The following is a 21,022-nucleotide window of genomic DNA, read 5'->3' as shown; positions in this document are numbered from 1 at the left end:
CCAAACAGCTGGACTCTAAAGCCTTGTGAATGATCACTTCTTTGGGAAAGAATGAGTCAGGCTGGGACAAAGGTACTTCATTTTTACTAAGACCCTGTCTTTGTGTCCCTAGCTCCTGGTGCAATGTCGCTGATGTTCAATTAACAAGAAAAGGTAGGCTTGGAAAGATACCTGGGGCCTGTTTCCTTGGGAGTCACAAGGATGTGCTCAGAGATGAGACAGCAACAGGCCTGGCTTAGCCTTCAGATGGCTGGGCCTGCAGCCCATTAAGCCAGGAAAGGCCCAAACAGGTCTATACACGTTCACGTGATCCCATCTGCTCCTGGGAAATATTCTGATCTCCATTTCATTCTCTTTTTTGGCCATGTCACGCAGCATGTGGGATCTTAGTTTCCTGACCCGTGCCCCTTGAAGTGGAAGTGTGGAGTCCTAACCACTGGACCACCAGGGGGTCCTTGATCTCCATTCCAGAACCAGGAAACTGAGGCTCAGAGAAGGTGAGCCCCTTCCCCAGTGAGTCGGTCAAGGTGGAGCCCCAACTCAGGCCTGCCTTCTGCCAGGCTCTCCAGGGCTCACACTGCCTCCCCTCCCTCCCACCCTCAGCATCCAGGGTCAAGGGCGAAACTGAAGGGGGCCCTGGCCCTCTGAAGCCACCGGGTGTGAGAGAGGGCATGGGGCTGGGCTTGGCCCGCATAAGTGATCAGCAGCAACAAGTGAGCCAGTGGCAGGGGAGCGATCAGGACCACAGGAGCTTACGAGCCAAATGCTCCTTCTCAAGCCCTCAGTGCCCCATTTCTATAATTCGCAGCCCCACAGGGTTGCTGAGTAATAAGGTCGCTGGGTGATTAAGAGAACGTCACAGAGGGAGAGCCCCCTGCTTCCCTTCCCAGCTGCGTAAGACTCTTTCTTGAAGCTACTCCCCGCTCCTACCTGGGAGGCGGGGCCCCTGCACGTCACTGAGGGCCTGTGGGATGATGTCACCCCCTGGCAATCCTCCGGAGGTGACCTCAGTGCAGAGTGAGGTGCAGCCCAGGTGTGGCGCCAAGGTGAGCTCACCCCCGAGGCTCTGGAAGGCCTCTCCCGGGCTGAAGTACCGACCCTGGACAAACCGGCCAAAGGACTGGGGAGGGACCGGGAAACTCACTGGGCTGAGAGCTGGGGCCAGCCTGGTTACATAAGGCTGGGGCTGGCTGCTCCCAGGCACCTTTCGGAAGGGCCCGGGGCTGCAGATAAACACGGTTCAATCACCTGTCCGCCCGCCCGATGAGGTCAACACAGCTACCTTCCACGTCCCGGGAAAATGTTCCAGGGACCCTGGGCTCCTGCCATGCCTTCCAGTGCCGCGGGCCCGCCCCCAGCACCACTCACAGGCACCTGCCAAGCCGAGCTAACCGCTACCAGCTGGACTGACTCTGACAGGCCAACCGAGGCTAGAAATCGGCCCACTGTATGTTACACATGTACCTGAAGAAAAGGAGGAGAGAGGAAAGGAAAGGGGAGGGAGAAAAGGAGAAAAAGGGGGCTGGTGGTTCCAGCGACTTCACAGGCGTGTGTGAGGATCGGTGCAAAGCTGCGGGCTGCCCTGGGCCAGGGGTGTGCGTCACTCCTCTGTGTCTCAGGGGCTAGCACAAAGCACAGGCCCTGCCGGGGCAAGAGAGCGAGACTGCACGACAGACCTCCAGGCTCCCAGGGTCCTAGCTCTGCCACCCACGGGCTGGCTGACCTCCTACAGGGGGCTTTCCCTTCTTCACCCGCTGTTTTTCCAGACGGAGGACGGGGACACAACCTCAGAAAATCATACACGCCCAGTGACTGACTGTCCGCTACGCTTACTGTTATTACCATAACGTTTACTGAGTTCTTTTAAAGTCCCAGGAACAGCGGCAGAGTCTACTTCACAGCCTTGCTGTGAGGAATAAACGTGTGTGCAAGACGCTTGGCAGTCCCTGGTACATTCTGTGGTGCTCAGTCGCTCAGTGGGGTCCGACTCTCAGACCCCATGGACTGTAACCCGCCAGGCCCCTCTGCCCATGAAATTTTCCAGACAAGAATACTAGAGTGGGTTGCCATGTCCTACCCGAGCGGATCTTCCCGACCCAGGGATCTAACCCACATCTCCTACCCTGGCGGGTGGATTCTTTACCACTGACACACCTGGGAAGTCCTGGTATACTGTAAGGCCCGCACAAAAGCTGGCCTTGCTAATCCAAGGAGACGTCCCAGTTCTGGGCACCCAGCTGGTGCCAGACACTATGCTGGGGCCTTTCACACATATTAGCTCGTTTAATACTCACGGCACACCACCGTTTAGTTACTGTTCTGTTTTCACAAGGATGAAACTGGGCTCAGAGGCAGATAAAAGACTGGCCAAGATCACACAGCTGGGAAACCAGACAGGCAGAATCTGAAGCTGGAGCCACTGGTGCCCAGAGCCATGCTCTTTCCACCGCATTCCACTGGATGGGACAGGATCAGTGAAATACCGAGAGGCAGGTGGCTCCCAGGAGGCCTGTGATGCAGGGGCCACCATCTTCCTGATGAACTCCAGATGCCCAGCCCACCTCACCCCACCCCTGGCCCAAGCACCTACTGGGCATGGAGGTGTAAGGGGTCCACTCCCTTTGTGCCCCTCCCTTTGTCATCTCTACCCTGCACCCCTTGGTGGGCTGCAGCATCTGCTCCCCACCCCCAGCCCCCACCCCAGACAAGGGCTCCCTGAACCGGTAACAGAAAGTGCATGCTCACGACCTCTGTTGGGGTGAGGCACATTCCAGGTGGAGGACGCCAGACAGCATGGGGGTCAGTGAGCAGCGGCCACGTAGGGAGAGAGGAAGAGAGGGATTGGGGAGGTATGGGCAGGGGAGGGTAGGTGGAATGTAACAGGGGGCCTTGAAATTCTAGGCTGAGGCGTGAGTCCGATGACATCTACGGAAAGCAATTTTATTTGCTTTTAGAAGAGTACTTGAATACTTCGGATTCCTGCCCAAAGTCGCTGACCTCCATGCTTAATCATTTGATTTAATGGAAACTTACACAGCAGTGAGGCTCGTGGTAAGGGCCTGAGGTGGGAGTGGTAAGAGAGGGATGAGGTTATGCAGGCAAGCTTTCTGGGACGGAGTTTGAAATCCTGACAGTTCCAGGGGCAAGTGAGTCCATCTATGACCTACTAGGCGGATGTCCAGAAAGCATCTTTTTCCAGCCACCTAGTCCTGCCCCTCGCCCCTTTCCCCACAGCCACTGCCCTGGGACCCTTAGCCCCTCTGTCCTGGGTCATCATCCAGCCTCCCCTCACCAGGCCTTGGCCTCCAGGGTCACCTCATCCCACACCCATCTTTGCAAGAGGTGATCTTTCCGAGGCACGAACCTGATCCCATCAGTCTGCTCAGAAGCCTTCAGGCTTCCCGCTGCTCCTCCACGTGGTCACCATGGCTCTCTACCCAGCTTGGGCTCCCAATCCAGACGTCAGAGTGGGTAACCTGGGCTCCTAGGGAGCCGTCCAGCCCCTCCTCCTGGCTAAGCTACTGGCCACCCCACTCTGGGCCTGCGTGTGAGGATAATGCCCAATTAATTCAGGGGAATGCCCAAGCTCCAACTTGGTGGGCAAGGGCCTCCTGCCTGTGCAGCCCCCTCCCCCTAGAATGGTGCATCCAAGTCTCTCAGGGAACTATTCCTACCAGAAAACAGGAGTTCCCGTGTCCCTGGGGCTCCAAAATGCTCTGAACAGGAAAGGGCAGGATAGAGGGGCCTGGTACCAAGTCTAGGCTCTGCCCTCAGACAGGCTTAGGCCTGATTCTTGCTCAGACAGCTCACTAACCAACCTCGCTGTGGTTTTAGCCTCCTGGTGCCTCAGTTTCCACAGCTATAAAGTCAGGCTGATGCCAACAGCAGTACCTGGCACCAGGGGTTCTGCGACCATTAAGAGACGAGCACTGTAAAGTGCTGACATAGGTGACCAGCACATGGTCACCCACTATAAATCAAAACTGGAAAGTACAATGTGTTGTATTAAGCTGTAAATGATCAGTGGAGAGATCCAGTGATCATATTTTTAATTATAAATCTTCATCAAGTTAATAACAGAGAAGAGCCAGAGCCTGGGCAGTCAAAGACCGGAATGTACTGTGGCAATGTCCTCTGAGGATGGGGTGCCATTCCCCTGCGAACACGGAGCCTCTGCGCACCCTGCAGGGCCACTTTCCCATGGATAATTGACGGCCGGGTCAAAGTCCAACCACGCAGACAAACAGGTCTCCCTCTCACCCGCCTGGGTCAGAATAGCCTATTATGTCACTGAGAACCACAGGCCAGTGCTGGAGCGATGTTGATCCACCAGCAGTGACCTCATCTCCTCGGGTTACAATTTCAGGGTGGGGAGTGGGGAGGCCGATCCATGGTGGTCACCAGATTGCCAGGGAGGGCCAGCCATCCCGAAAAGGAAAGCAACTGTGACCCACAGTCCTTCCTGGACCAGCAGCGCTTCCTGGGGGCCAGGGGTGATCAGAGAAGCTTCTGAGAGAGGAAGGACCCCGAGACACAACTCCTACTCCTCTGGAATGTTCCGTGGAGTCCTCGCCCTTAAGGACGCCCTCTGGGCAGCTCCTGCTCCTTGGTCACGAGGCCGCAGAGAGAAAGGAGGCATCAAGGTCACTGCATCATCGTGGACGGAGCCTCTGGCCCCACAGGCCTCTCCTCTCACCCCCCTGCCCTCTCTCCCCACGGGGAAGTGCTCATCAGCCCAGAGCCGGACACAAGGCAAGCACCGAGTGAACGGCCCCTGTGTTTGGATTCTGCCCCTCACCCCTCAAGTTTCTTCCTCTCCAGGCAGGTGGTGGGGCCAGAGTGTCCAGAATGCCCCCAGGAGCCAAGAAGAGGACGTCCTGCAAAGGGGAACGGGCCAGAGCGGCGGGGACACACCGTGCTCCTGGGGAAGGCGTGGGCCCCGCCCTGGTAAGCGGGTGAGCTGGCTGGTTTGCACGCGGCCGCAGGCTCCTCCTGCCGCGGTCACTGGCTCTGACGTCCAAACGCATCTGCTGGGTGGTCCCTCGGCGCCCTGCCTCACTATGGGTGAAGCCGAGGATCAGCTGAAGGAACTGCCCCTCAGGACTTCGGCAAAAGGCGAGGGAGGCCCCTTCTTAACTCAGGAAAGGACAAAGAAATGAACACTCACAAGAGCACTCGTTACACACACTGCTTTTTTCTGTTACACAGGGAAGAAATATGAAATGAATAAAGGTCTGAAGTGATATGGATCTACTGATATTAAAGTATATAAGGCTCTATGTTAAGGTCCTTGTAGGTAAATAATCTTGTTAAAATCTCACAGAACACCACATACCTTCCTTATCTCCCATCCTGCTTTTTCTTCAAAGCTCTACCACTGCCTGACACATTCCATTTTTTTTGCCTGCTGACCGTCTGTGTCAGTGCGTGCATCTTTGGCTCCTCTTGAGCGTGCAGCACAGGAGTGAGTCAGGCAGATCTGACCCGACTTCCGGGGTCAGGACCAAGGGTGATCCGCACGAACCTACGGCAGTGCACAGCGGCCACTGGCTCCACGTTCTGCTCTCCCTGTGTGCTCACTTTGCTCTATCCACCCCAGCTCTCTATACATACACTGGGTAGCTCCTGCCTCGGGGCCTTTGCACTTGCCAGCGTCCCTGCCTGGAATACGTAAAGCCTTGCACCTGGCACCTGGGACGTGGTCAGGGCTCCCTCCTCATAGCTGCCACGTGGGGACCCCTTCTCACCTCATCTAGAACATGAGTAGTCTGCACAGCAGCCCCCCTCCCAGGGAGTGGGGTGTGCCTGGGAGAGACCACCAGGTGCCTGGCACACAGTAGGTCCTTAGTTACACCAGCAGGTCTCAATTTCTGGCTGCTCTCCCTGCTTCTACCTCCAAATCACGATGCAATGACCCGTGAAATATCCAGTGGCCCAAATGTGCGTACTTGACTAGGAGAGAGTCCATTCTGGGGGGAACAAAGTCCTCTGTCTGACCCTTGCCTGGTCAAGGGGTTGTGTCTTAGGAAGCAGACAAGCCTCCTCAGACCTGGAAGGGCGCCTTGATTCTGGTGTACCCTGCCTTGTTTGGCCAGCAACACTGGGACCCAGAGAGGGGTGGCACCTTGTCCAAGGTCACAGAGCAGGTAGTAACTGAGCAGAGGCCTGACCCTGGATCTCCCAAGGCCTTGTCCAGTGTTCTTTCTACTGCTCCATGTGGCCTTTGGTATCATCAGGGCTACAAACAGGATCAAAGGAACAAGGAAGACAAAGTCTCCCACGTCAGAGGAGGACAGAAAGTTATTTTCAGAAGCGAATTGTGGCGGCTGGGTGGGGGAGAGGCAGGACCATGGGCAGGGCCCCCCGCCTCTCAGAGCCTCAGTTTCCTCCTCTGTAAAGAGGGGACAACTGCGTCCCAGGGCCGTCTGAAGATGAAAGGCGGGGTGGCTGCACAGCTACGCTTCCCGTTTCCTATTGTCTTGTGGCTGACGGAGAGGCACAGGAAACCAAGAAATTCCATGAGTGAAAAAGAGAATTCCAGTGTTGGACAGGGGAGTGGGTGGCCACAGCCCAGCCCCGTGATGACTTTCAGGGTTGTAAACATGGAAATGAAGAGGTCTGGAAGACAGAGGTGAAAGCAGGAAGTTTCTGGGTCTAATTCATCTTGGAGGGGCATCTGATGAGGCCGTGACTGAATAATTCCAGTGGCATTCGATGTTACACAGGCCCCAGAGGATTTACTGGGTTATCTAGACAACAGATGATTCTAGGAATCCGGGATGCATTCACAACGCGTCAATCACTGCCAGGAAGCCCACGCGGACTCCGCACCCAGTGTGGGCTCAGGACAGGGGAGGGGACGCGGTGGAGGGGCTGCCCTCTGATGTCAGAACCTCGCCTCCACTTGGGTAGAAAGCTGCCCTCTTTTTTTCCTCTGAATTCTTCCAGCTCTAACATCAAATGACCCTGTGATGACTCAGAGGGAAAAAAGCCCACTGGCCAAACACAGAGACGGCAAACATGAGCAAATGATTTCTGCTCCTCTGCGGACCCAGGAGGCGCCATCCGGACCCCAGAAGGCAACCAAAATTTTCTCTTCGGCTTCAACAAAGCGACATTAGTTTTTACTCTAGCTTTAAAACCCTTTAGGAAACAGAGGAAGAAGTGATGCCACAGGCTTTGAAACTGGGAGGCGGAAGGTTCGGAGGTTTCTCTCCTCTGTCAAGCCCCTCCCTCTTCTTGTCTGGGGTCCCCGGAACCTCTGGAATGGCCCACCCCGGGGGGGGTATAACTTACATTTCTGTCGTTATGAATCCAGTGAGCTCCGAGAGGAAGAGGAAGAGGATGAAGAGGCAGCAGCAGACAGAGACTGAAAGAAACGACACAGACGCCCAGTTAAGGGGTGGTGGGCACTGACAGGAGGAGGCCGGCCCCCGCCCTCAGACAGACCCCCCCAAAGCCCCTTCCGCCTCTTGGCCTGCACGTGAAGCAGCCCCACTCCCACAAAGGGAGACCACCTCCGGCTGACCTGACCTGCCCATGTGGACAGAGCCCCAGGTTTGGTCAGATCCTTCAAGGCAGCGGCCCGGGACCCTTCCGGCGCCAGTGACTGATTTCACGGAAGACAATTTTTCCATGGAGGGGGATGGGTGGGAGTGGAGAGACGGGCCAGGCAGTCATGTGCGAGGTGGGGGGCGGCGGACGACGCCTCCTTCCTCACCCGCTGCTTCCTTCCTGCTGTGCAGCCTGGTTTCCTACGGGCCAAGGCCCAGTGCCAGTCCTCGGAGGGGCCAGCCCCGCTTCTCCCCACAAGAACCTTTTAACACAGACATCAGTCACAAAAGGACATCTGCCTCAATGGCCCACAGATGTGTTCTGTTTCGCTCAGTGGGTATATATGTTAACACTTGGAGGGACTTCCCTGGTGGTTCAGTGGTGAAGAATCCACCCTCCAATGCAGGGGCGCAGGTTCGATAGCTGGTCCAGGATCTAAGACCCCACATGATGTGGGGAAACCAAGCCCACACACCGTAACAGGAGAAAGCCTGTGCACCCCAATGAAGACCCAGCGCAGCCAAAATGAACACAAAGCAAGAGAAAACCCTGGAATCGACATCGACCAATGTGCAGATGCCACATTACAGCCCAGATTTCTGGCTGCTCCAGAACAATCGAGCCCTGCTTCCACGAGGGGGTGGCCTGAGCTCACCAGTTTGCCTCAGGCCTCAGCATTCCCTCCTGCCACCCAGATTCCAAGGCTGAGGCAGGGTGTCCACTGCCATCTCTCCCCGCCTGCTGTGGACTCATCAACGTGCCCGAGTCCCCATCAGAGGTGAGAACCGAGGACACCCAGAACCACGCTTCCAGAGAAGGCTCTCTCTGTGGACTCATCAACGTGCTGTGGACTCATCAACATGCCCGAGTCCCCATCAGAGGTGAGAACCGAGGACACCCAGAACCACGCTTCCAGAGAAGGCTCTCTCTGTGGACTCATCAACGTGCTGTGGACTCATCAACGTGCCCGAGTCCCCATCTGAGGTGAGAACCGAGGACACCCAGAACCGCGCTTCCAGAGAAGGCTCTCTCTGTGGACTCATCAACGTGCTGTGGACTCATCAACGTGCCCGAGTCCACATCAGAGGTGAGAACCGAGGACACCCAGAACCGCGCTTCCAGAGAAGGCTCTCCGTGGGAGGGACTGACGGTCCTACAAGTCTAAACACAGAGAGTGGAACGGAGCTCCAGGGTCATCCCACGTCACTCATATTTGTCTTGCCTGCCTGGCCCCTGGCGAGGCTGGGATTTGTGACCCTGGAGTCATTTCTTGGGGCAGGGCATAACAAGCACCCCTGGGGCTGGCCCTCAATTCTTCTCCAGCCCCATCTCCCGACAGCACCCGCAACATCTAACTATCCAGCCACCCCGGGCCATGTGCTGGTCCCTAAATGCGAGGATCCTCTGTCTGGAAGGCACCTCCCCGTCTTCACGCCTCCTCCTTCGTCACCATCTCTGCCTGGTGAACCCCTACTCATCCTCCCAGGTTGAGGCCCAACTCAAATGCCCCTTCTGGTGGGAAGCTCCTCCAGGCCTTAGAGGTGGAACCGGTCCCTCTTTCTTCTGTGCCACCAGCCTCCATATGAACACCTTCCACATGTTATTGATTATCTGCAGCCCTGCCTTTCACTAGCTGGATAACCCGGAAGGCAAAAACTCCACAACCCCAGCGTCTGGCCTGGGACTGGGTACGTAGAAGATGATAATAGGCTTTGTGGAAGACAGGAAGCCAGGCCCCAAAATACAGAACACGGGCTCAGCGCACCTCATCCGGGTATATCATAGAGGCGTGTCCCTGCTAACTCACATGCTGTGTGTCTCTGGGTAAGCTAATTAACCTCTCTCTGCTTGTTTCTTCATCTGCAAAATGGCACCAATAGTAACACCTGCCTTACGGGACTGCTTGAGAGTTTCCACAACACAGACTCTGGGCTTGAAACGGTGCCTGACAGGTAATAACGGTGCAAGCATTAACTCATTTTAGGATTGTCATCAGGGAGACCCTGGTGGGTTCGCTGCTTTCAGGAAGCAGCAAATGGGTTGACCCTCAGTTTCCCATGAAGAAAAAAGTTCTCAGTCAGTCCCACCTACTGATTCAGCTACATTCTCGACAGCCAGCACCGGGGGGACTAGGCCATCCTGACAGATGCTGAAGCCAGGTGTTCAGCAGCAGCAGCAGCGTTATTACTGCATCACCTGTTCATGGTAAAACGAACAGGCAAAGATGTATTCGGAGGGAAGAAGGCGGAGAACAAGTGTCTGAGGGGCACCTAACATGCCCTGTTGTGGGAACGTTCATAGATACAGATCACGTCACGCTGCCGTGTGGCAGAGGGCACAAGCCCTCATGGAGGGTGCAGAAATGAAAGCTCATAGAAGGGAAGGGTCTGACCCCAGAACACACTGGGCAGGGGGCTGAAACCTGACCGTTCTGCAGCCAATGCCCTAAGAAAAGGACCCTGAGATCTCAGAGCCCAAGAGAAGGATGGCACAGGGACACCCCAGAGTCCCCACCAAACCTCCAAACCCACACCCAGATAGGGGGCATGCTGGAGGGACTCCCCCATTCTTCCAAACTGTGAGAAAAGCTGTATGAGCAGAGTTTAAGGGTTTTACTCTAAATGATAAGAAAAATCATCAATCTGTATAAAAAGGCATACCATGCAAGTCTCCTTCTCACTCCCGACCCAGAGCCCCCTGCCCAGAGGTACTGCCCCTACAGTCTTGTGTCCTGCCATGAGCATAGGAGTTTTTCCTCTAAGCAAAGAGAACAGTGTCCACATGCTTTGCTCATGCAGCAACCTATGTCCAGGCAGGAGTCACATCAGTTTATACAGAGTGGCCATGTGGTTTGTTCTCATGGCATAGAAATTAATGTCAAATGTCTTCTCCAGCTGCTGAACAAATCCACTGCAGAAGACTGGCTGGCAATCCAAATTTCCCAGACTCACAGCCTTCCCCTTCTTACCTGCAAATAAGCCACTGCAGCTATGATGCCTCCTGATTAAAAACAAAAACAAAAAAACAGCCAGCTGGGCAAAGCACCCTTTACCTGCATCTCACACCTTTTCTGACTCACATTTCAGTCATTTTCACCTCTCCCATCCCACCTTCAAGTCCCAGAAGACAATTGGTTGCTATAAGGATGAACAGGCACAGACTTAGGAGGTGATTTTGAAGGTCAGTGCCAACTGAGAGGAATCCAAATTTTCTAGCTGCCTTCCTTGCCCCAAGCCTGCAGATGGCCCAGGCATGGACCCAGCAGTGGGGTAAGCGCAGCGTTTGTTCAGCGGAGTCGCAGCGTCCAGCAGCCCAGGCTGCGGGTCCACTGTTCCTACACTGTTTCCAGACTGGGGGTCAGACAACAGCTCAGCACCACTGGGGCCTCAGGGCTTAGCAGAGCACCTGGCTCAGAGAAGGCAGGAAATAAACATCTGAGTCAAGTGAGTGAATGAATGAGAAATGTGAAGACAGGTAGGAAGCATTTCCACCAAAAAAGCTTTCTGATACTGAAGCGTTTTTCAGTCCATGTTTGGGCAAGATGCTCAGGCACGCTGACTCCAGACTCCTTCTGAAATTGACTTGGGCACGGGACAGTAGGAATGTGACCCCACGTTCGCTCCTGGGAGGCCGGTGGAACCAGTAAAGGGGGCCCTGGACCCAAGACCCCAGACGCTGGCAAGTCGGGGGGTTTGTCCAAGGCCACACGGCCGCCTCAGTGCAGGAGGCAAAATTCGAACCTCGACCTCTGAGTCTCCAACACCCTTGCTGCTTCCTTTGGTTATTAATAGCGCTAAGGGTGACGTCAGGAAATGGCATGTTTCTGTGCCTGCCCTCCTGCTCAGCCATGCGCTCTTCAAGGACAATGACCGAAGCCCATTCATCAGCGTGGTCCCAGGACTTGGCACGGGGCCCGGCCTCAGACCTGGTGGATAAATATTTGTTCACTAAATGGTCGGTAAGGGCTGGCTTCCCATGCTTACGCCTTTCCTTTTGTGCAAGGGAACTTGCCCTCTTGCACACTGTGCTCAAGCCTGCAAAGCAGACCATGTCCCCGGAGGGTCATTTGGCAGTACCTTCTACATTTTACAATGCACATGTCCTATGACCCAGTAATTCCTCTTCTAGGAAGGTTACCTTACAGAAATAACCATACAAGGATACAAAAACATATGGACAAGGCTGTCTGTAATAGCAATAAGCTGGGATCAAAACGCCCAGCCTCAGGAGGCTGGTTACATAAACTGGGGCGGCTGGACAATGGAACACAACACAGCTGGAAAGAGGCACGTGGTGGCCATCTACATGCTGGTCTGAAAGGTGTGCAAGACATCAGCTGGAAAAGGGCAGGGAGCGATGGTGTGCCTGGCACGCTCCGCCTGGAGAGAGCAGGTAAAATGATGACGCAGGTATTGCAAAGCCTGAATATGTTTTTTTTTTAAATTCTAGGACACAGACCTGATTGTTAAACATATTTGACAAGGGAGAGGACTGCAGAGCCTGCAAAGAAATGGTCTGGGCTCTTGGATGGTTGTAGGAAGAAGACAGGAAACCTCATTGGAATTTTGTGACCAAGGTTCACAAATTTATTGAATGGACAGATGAACAAGCCCCTTTCTTCATGTCCCCCAAATACCTTTTCCTTGGGGATCAAGGCACGAAGTGCCACAGCTCCTGCAGTCGCTGATCCTCATGGGCCGTGGGCTCCAGGAGGACAGTAATGAGAAAAGGCGTGTGGTCTGAGCTTGGAGGGTTTGGCATGTATCCTATGCTTGACAGGTGTGATCACATTTAATCCCCAGATCAGAAAACTGAGGCTCAGAGAGGTGCACCAACTTTCCGAAGGTCACCCAGCTGCTAAACGGGAGAATGAACCCAGCTCTGCCAGACCTGAAGCCTGCTGCCAGGCTGCTCTGTCCTCTTCTCCAGGCATGTGGAGGTCCAGGCTCCAGAAGGCACCTGGAGCTTGGATGACTGAAGCTGGAGGAGGGAGAGCTTGGCAGGGCTGGCTGGGCTGCAGGGAGTCCCCAGCGTCATCCCCGACCTGACAGCAGCCTGCTCTGGGAGGCAGCAGTGGCCTCTTGTCCGACTGCCCTGCTCCAGGGCCCCGCTCAGGGGGCTGGCCACGGGGAGGTTCCCTCTCCCACATGAAGTGCTGGAGAGGCGAGGGTGGGTACAGGGAGGCCCACCACTTGCAAGCTGTGAAACTTCAGACAAGTCGCTTCGCTTCTCTGAGTCCATTTTCTCATTGGGAAAATGTGGGTAGAGCATTCCTGCTTGCAAGCTGCTTTTGGTTTGTTTTTATTTAAAATAAACTTTATTGAGGAATAATAATAGAACACAAAAATAGCACAGACAGTTCCCATACACTCTTCACTCAGCTTCCCCTTTGTTAACACCTTATATAACGCTGGTATATTGGTCAAATTGAAGAAATTAACACTACAACTGCTGACTAAGCTACAGATTTATTAGATCGCTAATTTCCCCTCTGGTGCCCATTTTCTGTTCCAGGACCTGGCCTGGGATCCCATTTTGCCATTCGTCATTGTGTCCTTAGTCTCAAATCTGTGACGGTTCCTCAAGTCTCTTCTTGGTTTTCAAGACCTTGCCACTTTTGAAGGGTGCTGGCCAGGTGTCCTGAAGAGGGTCCCCAGGCTGGGTTGGCGGGGGGGTCTGCTGCTTTCCCATGACTGCACCGGGCTGTGCTTTGGGGGGAAGATCCCACGGAGGTGAGGTGCTCCTCCCATCACACCCCACGGTGGGGGCCGGATGGATGACATCCACGTGACCTCTCTCTCACTGGCTGATGCTAACCTTCGTCACTCAGTCACGGGGCCACCTCTGGATGTCTCCACCATAGTCACTGTTTCCTTTCCATTCTGTCCTCTTTAATAGCGAGTCACTAGCCCACACTCCGGGAGAGGAGAGTTGATTTGTACCTCCGGGAAGTGGGTATATTAATATATATCATTTAGAATTCCTCTATAAGGAAGATCCATCCTTTCTCCCCCATTTATTTAGATCACTCCAGACTCACGGACCTTTTTCTTAATTCTTTGGCAATAAGCCAATAGTGCTATTATTTTTGTTTCACTTATTTATGGCTATGCTGGGTCTTCACTGTTGCACGCAGGCTTTCTCTTGTTGCAGGGAGTGGTGGCTATTCTCTAGTTGCAGTGCAAAGGCTTCTCAATGAGGTGCCTTCTCTTTAGCTTTGGCTCGCGGGCTCCGTAGTTGAGGTGCATGGGCTTGGTTGCTCCGTAGCGTGCGGAATTATCCCAGACCAGGCATCGAGCCCATATCCCCTGCATTGGCAGGCAGATTCTTAACCCCTGGATCAGCAGGGAAGTCCATACCATTATTTACTGTGTTACTCAAACTGCCGCAGCTTGGGCTTTGCCCTCTTTCGGGTTGGCTCCTGGGGCCTGGTGACATGCCCCCACCCTTTTTTTCCCTCTGTGCACTTTTTTGTTTTTCAGCACAAGGAGTCCAGGTTTATTTTGTACACTTCTTGCCCCAGCCCTGCTCTCAGCCATTTCTCCCGGGAGCCTGGATCCTTTTAGTGAAGACTGGCAGTCAGAAACCCAAATCTGTGAGAGATGGTTACTTTTTTAAAGGGATAGAAACATCCTTACACCAAAAACTCACACAGTCTGAAAGGTGTGGAGAGAAAAGTCGTCCTCCAACCCCCAGGCCCCATTTCCCCTCCCAGGGGCAGCTACCCTTGATGATTTCTGGTGTCTCCTTCCAGAAACAGGTGATGCTATGCTTTGTGGGGTTACAGCAAGGACACGGCTGGGCTGAAGGACTGACTAGACACAGGGCCCGGCAGGATGCCCGTCCTTTCTTCCCTCTGCCTGTCTCCCCGTCTCCCACCCTGGCCCAGCGTTTCTGCAGGGGGTGGATGGGCACAGGTATGGAGGGTAGCGTGAGGGCACGCAGGGGGCTACTCACTGATGGCGCCAGTGTACGTTGGCTGTGTGAGGTCCTTGGGCACCTTCCTGTAGATGTCAAACCTGCGGAGAGCAGAGGGGACGGGGTGAGGTGGGCACAGGGCACAGATGCCAGGCAGTGGGGGGAACAGTGCTGGCTGGGGGCCCCCCCAGGTCAGCAGCGGCCATCCTTCCCAGAGCCAGCTCCTCCAAGAGGCCTGAAGGACCCCCCGGGGCCCCACACCTGCCTAGTCACAACGTATCAGCCCGAGGCAGATGCCCGGGACCCCTCAGATGCCTATGGCTCCTGGCTGGTCTTGCCCCCATCAGAGTGTGTCCTCCACCAGGGCTGGGACTCCTTAGGTGTCATCCCAGCTGCACCCCCAGCCTCTTGCCTGGGCCTGGGGCACAGCACGTCCTCAGCAAGCGTCGGGGGAGTGAACTGAGCTCGAGTGCTGACGCCAAGGGAACAGGGGAATGCAGTCTTTCCTGAGTTCTCTGACGCTGCCTTCTCGCCTGGCGTCAGCTCCCCGCCCCCTCTTCCCCTTCCTGCCTCCACCTTCTCCTGTTCCCACTCCCCTCTTTCCGGGCTCCTGTGGGGTCCTTGTGGTGGAGTCTCCTGAACTCAAAGGCAGGAGGCTAACAGAAAATCCTGTCCGGGCCGACATCAGCTCGTGACAGCGCTGGCTCCCGCAACTGTGGGTTTCTGCCCAGAGGCAAAGCACATGCCTTTCTTTCATAGGGATCCCACCAGAGCAGACAGGAGCTGGGGGGTGGTGAAACTGGGGACTCTAGAGTCAGGCAGACATGGCCAGTTGTTTTTAAGAGTTCAGGCCCTAGAATCTGAGGTGTCCTGGTTTCAAATCTTGCCTGGTCTTCTTCCTTGCTGTGTGACGTCAAGCAAATGATGTCAGATCTCTTAGCCTCAGTTTCCTTTTCTGTAAAAATGGGGCTGCTACCATGAGACCCTGCTCAGCTACCGAGAGGAATAAGGAAAAGAAACGTCTGCGGAGGTGCTGACATGCAGCACTCCCAGGGAACACACTTCGAGCACTTAGTTTCCCCGCTTCTGCGCGCAGAGGCTGGCTGCTCCATCCCCCAGGGCTGATGGGCTCGGGTGGTTTCTCTCGGGTGATTGGGAAACAAGCTTAGTGCCCTGCCAATCCCACTGCAATGACTTAGAAATCTTGCTTAAGGCCGCATCCTTGACTCCTGGGCACTCACTCTAATTACACGTGAAAGGTGCTTGGTTTCCCAAGACCTAGAGGGAGAAAAAACTCCTGTGAGCTGCAGAGCTGAAATGTATCACTTTCTCTCCTACCTGCTCAGCCACCAGTCACTGGTGCTTAGGCCCCAGAGGGCACAAAAGTGGGGCTGCTATGGTCAGGAGGGAGGGGAGCCTCACGTGACTCAACTATCACCTCCCTCATTCTGAAAATGCTGCCCCTTTTACTTTGGGAGGCAGGTTAGAGGGGAGAGAGCATGTACTGGGGAGTGAGCCTGCCTGCGCTCGAAGGTGACCCTAGGACTGTGTGACCTTGGGTGCCTCACAGAACCTCTCTGTGCCTCAGTTTCCTTGTCTGCAAAATGGGGACAAGAGTAACCATCTCACAGCATAGGGATTAGGACCAAATGACTTGGTGCATAATATGAAGCATTTAGAGCATGCCTGGAATCTAAAAGTGCTCTATGAGTATTTGCTATGACTATGAATGCTTCTTTGACACACACGTACGAATACCTACTGTGCACTACCCCTCCTTCACCTACTAGGGACATGGAGATAGAACGGGCCCTTGGCTCTGCGCACCTACAGTTAAGCAGCAGAGACAAAGGAGGACACAGAAGGAGAACACAGTGGTGCTTCATCACAGGGTGGAGGAGCCCACAGAGGGCACCCAGGGCGACCTTGAAGCTTCCTGCAAGAAGTGACGTGTGAACACAGCAGGAGGATGGGAGAAAAGGGCAGGTGCCGGTCCAGGCAGTGATCACAGCGAGAGCAGAGGCTGAGGAGAGGACAGGCTCTAGTGTGCTGGAGAGGCAGGAGGGCCCTAGAAGCCAGCTTCCTGGTTCAGTTAATGCCAGGGCACAGTCAGAAACAGGCCTCATGGTTTAAATAATATATGAGGCACCATTTCAAAACTGGAAGTTTTGGAGAAGGAAATGGCAACCCACTCCAGTATTCTTGCCTGGAAAAGTCCACGGACAGAGGAGCCTGCTGGGCTGCAGTCCATGGGGCTACATGACTGAGCATGAGGGTGGAGGGAGATGGGTTGGTTGCAATAAACTGGTAGAACTAAAAAAAAAAAAAAAACTGGGAGTTTTATGGGAAGTCGGAGGCCACTCAGAGTGAGGAGGTGGAGGTTGTCTAGAGCAGACTGTCAGAACCAGAGAGGGGTGAGAGAGAGAGATGGGAGATCGTTACATGTGGGGGAGCTGATCAAGTTTATACATACAGTAAGGACAACAGGGGCCAGGCGCCTCACTTTTGGAGAAGGGACATAACATCTGGAGAAAAACGTAGAATAAACCTTGCGGTGTCACAGTAGAAATGAAGGTATTGCTGTGAATTCATGGTTTTCAGCATACACAGAGAGATATTCATGTGTAAATACACACCACATATATATTTTTTCCTAGCTCATTCTGTAGAGAGGGTACAGGAACAGTGAGTGACAAGTGACAGCCAGATAGCAATGAGCACATCAAGCCCTCAAATCTTGGTTTCTAAATATCACTCTTTACCAAAAGGAATCAGCTCCTTGGAGAAATGGCTGATTTGGATAGGGAAAATGCAAGATGAACTTGGGAGTATCTTCTTATGTCAGAAAGCAAGAAAGAATGATGAGATGCAATAAAAGGACAAGAAGCCAGCTTAGGCAAAAACCACTACAATATTGTAAAGTAATTAGCCTCCAATTAAAATAAATAAATTAAAAAAAAAAAAAGAAGCCAGCTTAAAGGGGCTCCCACTGGCCAAAGAAGGGGCAATGTTAGTAGTAAAATGCTATGAGCCCCAAATCTACATAGATGTAAAGAAATAAGTAAATCAAAAGTCTGATGAGGAACAAGATACTTACATACCTTCTAAGTACCTCCCCCACAAAATCTCTATTAATCATCAAGGGGAAAAGAGTAACCTGACAAGAGGAGAAACTCAACAGACCATCATCTTAATCAAGTGACCAAAATGAGTGTCATCAGCAAAGAGACACGTCATATGCCTCCTGATATGACGTACTGGGGAGGGCACCCCATTCCACCCGTGGGGAACTTGCTCAAAATGCACAACTCAGATGAATTACAAGAAGACAAATCCAAACTCAGGGTCACGATGCAAAACGACTGGTCAGCAGCATCTGTCTAAAGTATCAAGGACGTGGAGGCAAGTGAAGACTGAGGAGCCGTCAGAGGCGGAGACCAAAGAGACATGACAGCTAAATCCCACGGAATGCCCTGGGTCAGAAAAAGGACGTCAGCGGGACAACTGATGGCACTTGAATAGGAACTGTAGATTAGTTAACAGGACGGTGGAGTGTGCTTTCCTGGTTTCGAAAATGGTTTGGTTATATAAGATGTTAACATTTAAGGAAGCTTGGGTAAAGGGCATATGGGAAGTCTTGGTATTATTTTTGCAAGTCTGCAAATATTTCAAAATGAAAAGTTAAAAAAAATTTAATGAAAAAGACATTTAAAGCTTAAGGGGGAGATTCCATGTAAAACTCCCACTCAGTCTGCTTTCTTCATGTATGGTTGGTCATGCTGGCTTAAACAAATGTTGGACAAGTGTGCTGGGTGTCAGGTAGAGTCCAGCTTTGTTGGGGGAGGGAGGGGAGACAAAGGCTGAGTGAGCAAAGGTCTAAGAGGAGGGGTGAGACTTGGATCAAACTGCAGGAGGCAGTGGCAGTCAAAGGGCGGAGGCGCTTCAGAGACAGTGAATGACACAAACCGAGATCACGGGCTTCTCATGCTGGCGGGTTCCCACGTATACTTGTATTTAATCCTCAATAACTCTAAAATACTGATATCTCATTTTTTCAGGAAGAAAACCGAGGCTCAGCCAAAAGCAACTTGCTTAATTAAAGGCAGCAAGTTAAGTTAATGATTAGCAGAGCTGGAATTCAAACCCAAGTCTAGGTTCACAGGCCACTGTCCTTCCACTGCCTGTGCTTGTGGGACTCAGTTTACAGCTCATTTATTGGTCAACTTAAACTCTCAAGTTTTCACTTATTTGCTTTTCTAAAGATGCTGTCCCAGAGCAGGTGGCAATCTCCTGGAAGACAGGGAACAGTTCAAAATACATTCATTTGTTCAACTAAGTACCTAGGGCTTCCCGGGTAGCTCAGCTGGTAAAGAATCTGCCTGCAATGCAGGAGACCCCGATTTGATTCCTGGGTCGGGAAGATCCACTGGAGAAGGGATAGGCTACCCACCCAGTATTCTTGGACTTCGCTGGTACCTCAGCTGGTAAAGAATCCAGCTGCAATGCGAGAGACCTGGGTTCAATCCCTGGGTTGGGAAGATCCCCTGGAAAAGAGAACAGCTACCCACTCCAGTATTCTGGCCTGGAGAATTCCATGGACTGTATAGTCCATGGAGTTGCAGAGTCAGACACAAACTGAGTGAATGTCACTAGATCTAGAACAGCAGCACTCTAGTTGGTAGAAAATGAAAGTGGTCAAAGTCGATGTGGCCCCTGCCCTGGTGAAACTGTCGGTCTAGCAATGCTACTGGCTCCCTGAGAAGGGTCAACTAAACAGAATGTTCTTTGATAATGATTCCATTCCCACGCCACAAATCCTAGGCTGGGGAGTGGTGGCAGGGTAAAGAGAGAGCTGAAAAAGACCCTGGGTTCAGAGCTGACCACAAGCCAAGTGAGTCAGCAGTGAATGCCACTAAGAAAATGGGCCACTGGGAGGCTGGTGAGAACCCAGGCATGTGACAGATCAGGAAGTGAGCTGTCCTCTCTGGCTCACACTAGTCAGTCCCTCTCTGGGGCAATGCGGTGATGTGATCAGCTGTGGCCACCCACTGTTAAGAGAATGTAGAGTAAAGAGTAAAGAAAAAGGGGCAGAGGGGAAGAGATGCTTAGTGCCCACCTCGTGTGGGCTGGGCTCGTGCTGGGCCCTGGACTGGCATGTTCTCATCTAACTCCCTCAGCCCACTTGTGAGCTGGGGACTGTTAGCCCATTTTACAGATGAGAGTCACAGGCCGCTGATTTGGCCAAGCTCTCAAGTCTATAAAGTGTCACGCCACGGATCTGAATCCAGGCCTAATTTACATTGTTGCTGCTTTTCTCAATGATGTGGGGATAACTAGGACCATTTGGGTAGAAAATATTTCTTAGGAAGAAAGATTAAAGAACTAGAATTGCTTAATCTTAAATGGAGAAAGCCCAAGGATGGATTCTTGATGTTTATCAAAAAAAACAACAAAAAAAAATGCTCTTTCCCCGCTCTCCCCCAACTCCAGGAAAAAACCAGGGCCTCTTGCTGCTCAGCTCTGCCCAATGCAGGCCCTTGGGGAATGACCTGAATGAATGAGTCAATGGATGAGTCTACACAAAGATAAGGTACACTGGCTGGCCCTCCAAATAAGATTAAGATGAAATGGATGGTGGGGATACATCCTCAGGGGTTCCTTGGACTGTATTTGGAAAATTTCACTTACAAATCAGGCAAAATGGGCTTAAATGAAAGCAAGAAAATAATCAACTGGACTTAAGACCGAGTAAGCTTAGGTGCCAGGAGAATGGGAGCAGTGCCTGGAGCCAGGTAGACTAGATCTGTCACCTGCTGGGACAGGACCCGAACACAGGAACCCTATGGCTTCACCACACTCCGCTGTGGGGTCTAGAGGGTGTGCTGAGATCATTGTGTCCAACCCATTCATTTTACAGGAGAGAAAGCAGAAGCTCCAAGAAGGAGTGACTTGCCCAATTTAAAGTATAATTAAACTCAAGAGTATTTAAAACAAAAAGAAGCTAATAAAAAGCTTGTGAAATCCTTGTTATCTCATGCTCTTGAAATGTCATATGCTAGTGACTTTCAACCAGTCAATTTTGGGTGCAATTTTGGCCCCCCAGGGGACATTTAGCAATGTCTGGAGATATTTTTGGTTGTCACCCTGGGGAGTGGGTGGTACCCAGCGGGGAGAACTCAGGATTGCTAATGCATCCTACAGCCCTACAACGCACAGGGGGCCCCCTACAGCAAAGGATGTGCATGCCTAAGCGCTAAGTCGCTTCAGTCGTGTCTGACTCTTTGCGACCCCATGGACTGGAGCCCACCAGGCTCCTCTGCATGAGATTCTCCAGGCAAGAATACTGGAGTGGTTTGCCATGCCCTCCTCCAGGGGATCTTCTCAACCCAGGGGTCAAACCTATGTCTCTTATGTCTCCTGCAATGGCAGGTGGGTTATTTACCTCTAGCACACCTGGGAAGCCCACAACAAAGGATACAGTCCCCCAGTGTCCATGGTGCTGAAGCTGAGAAACCCTTTTGTAGGCAGAGCAACAGGCAGTGGGAAGCTC

The 21,022-nt window shown here is 52.9% G+C and overlaps 1 protein-coding gene and 1 long non-coding RNA gene across 4 annotated transcripts in view; both read right to left on the bottom strand.

Moving 5' to 3' along the window:
- Nucleotides 1-21,022, bottom strand: part of ERGIC1 (endoplasmic reticulum-golgi intermediate compartment 1) — a 114,379-nt gene that overhangs the window by 45,024 nt on the left and 48,333 nt on the right. For all 3 annotated transcript variants that reach the window (XM_059878792.1, NM_001076417.1, XM_005221420.2), the window contains 2 exon segments: nt 14,512-14,573; nt 7,297-7,369 (listed from right to left, as the gene is read on the bottom strand). In XM_059878792.1, coding sequence (XP_059734775.1) covers nt 7,297-7,369; nt 14,512-14,573 — 135 coding nt within the window.
- LOC112442979 (uncharacterized) lies at nt 4,033-7,290 on the bottom strand. Its single transcript, XR_009491907.1, has 2 exons — nt 4,799-7,290; nt 4,033-4,599 (listed from the first exon to the last, which is right to left on the bottom strand). It is a non-coding gene; the product is annotated as an uncharacterized lncRNA (long non-coding RNA).

The sequence above is a fragment of the Bos taurus genome, chromosome 20 (assembly GCF_002263795.3).
Source record: "Bos taurus isolate L1 Dominette 01449 registration number 42190680 breed Hereford chromosome 20, ARS-UCD2.0, whole genome shotgun sequence".
Taxonomy (NCBI): Eukaryota; Metazoa; Chordata; class Mammalia; order Artiodactyla; family Bovidae; genus Bos; species Bos taurus.
This window is presented reverse-complemented; position numbering and strand designations above follow the sequence as displayed.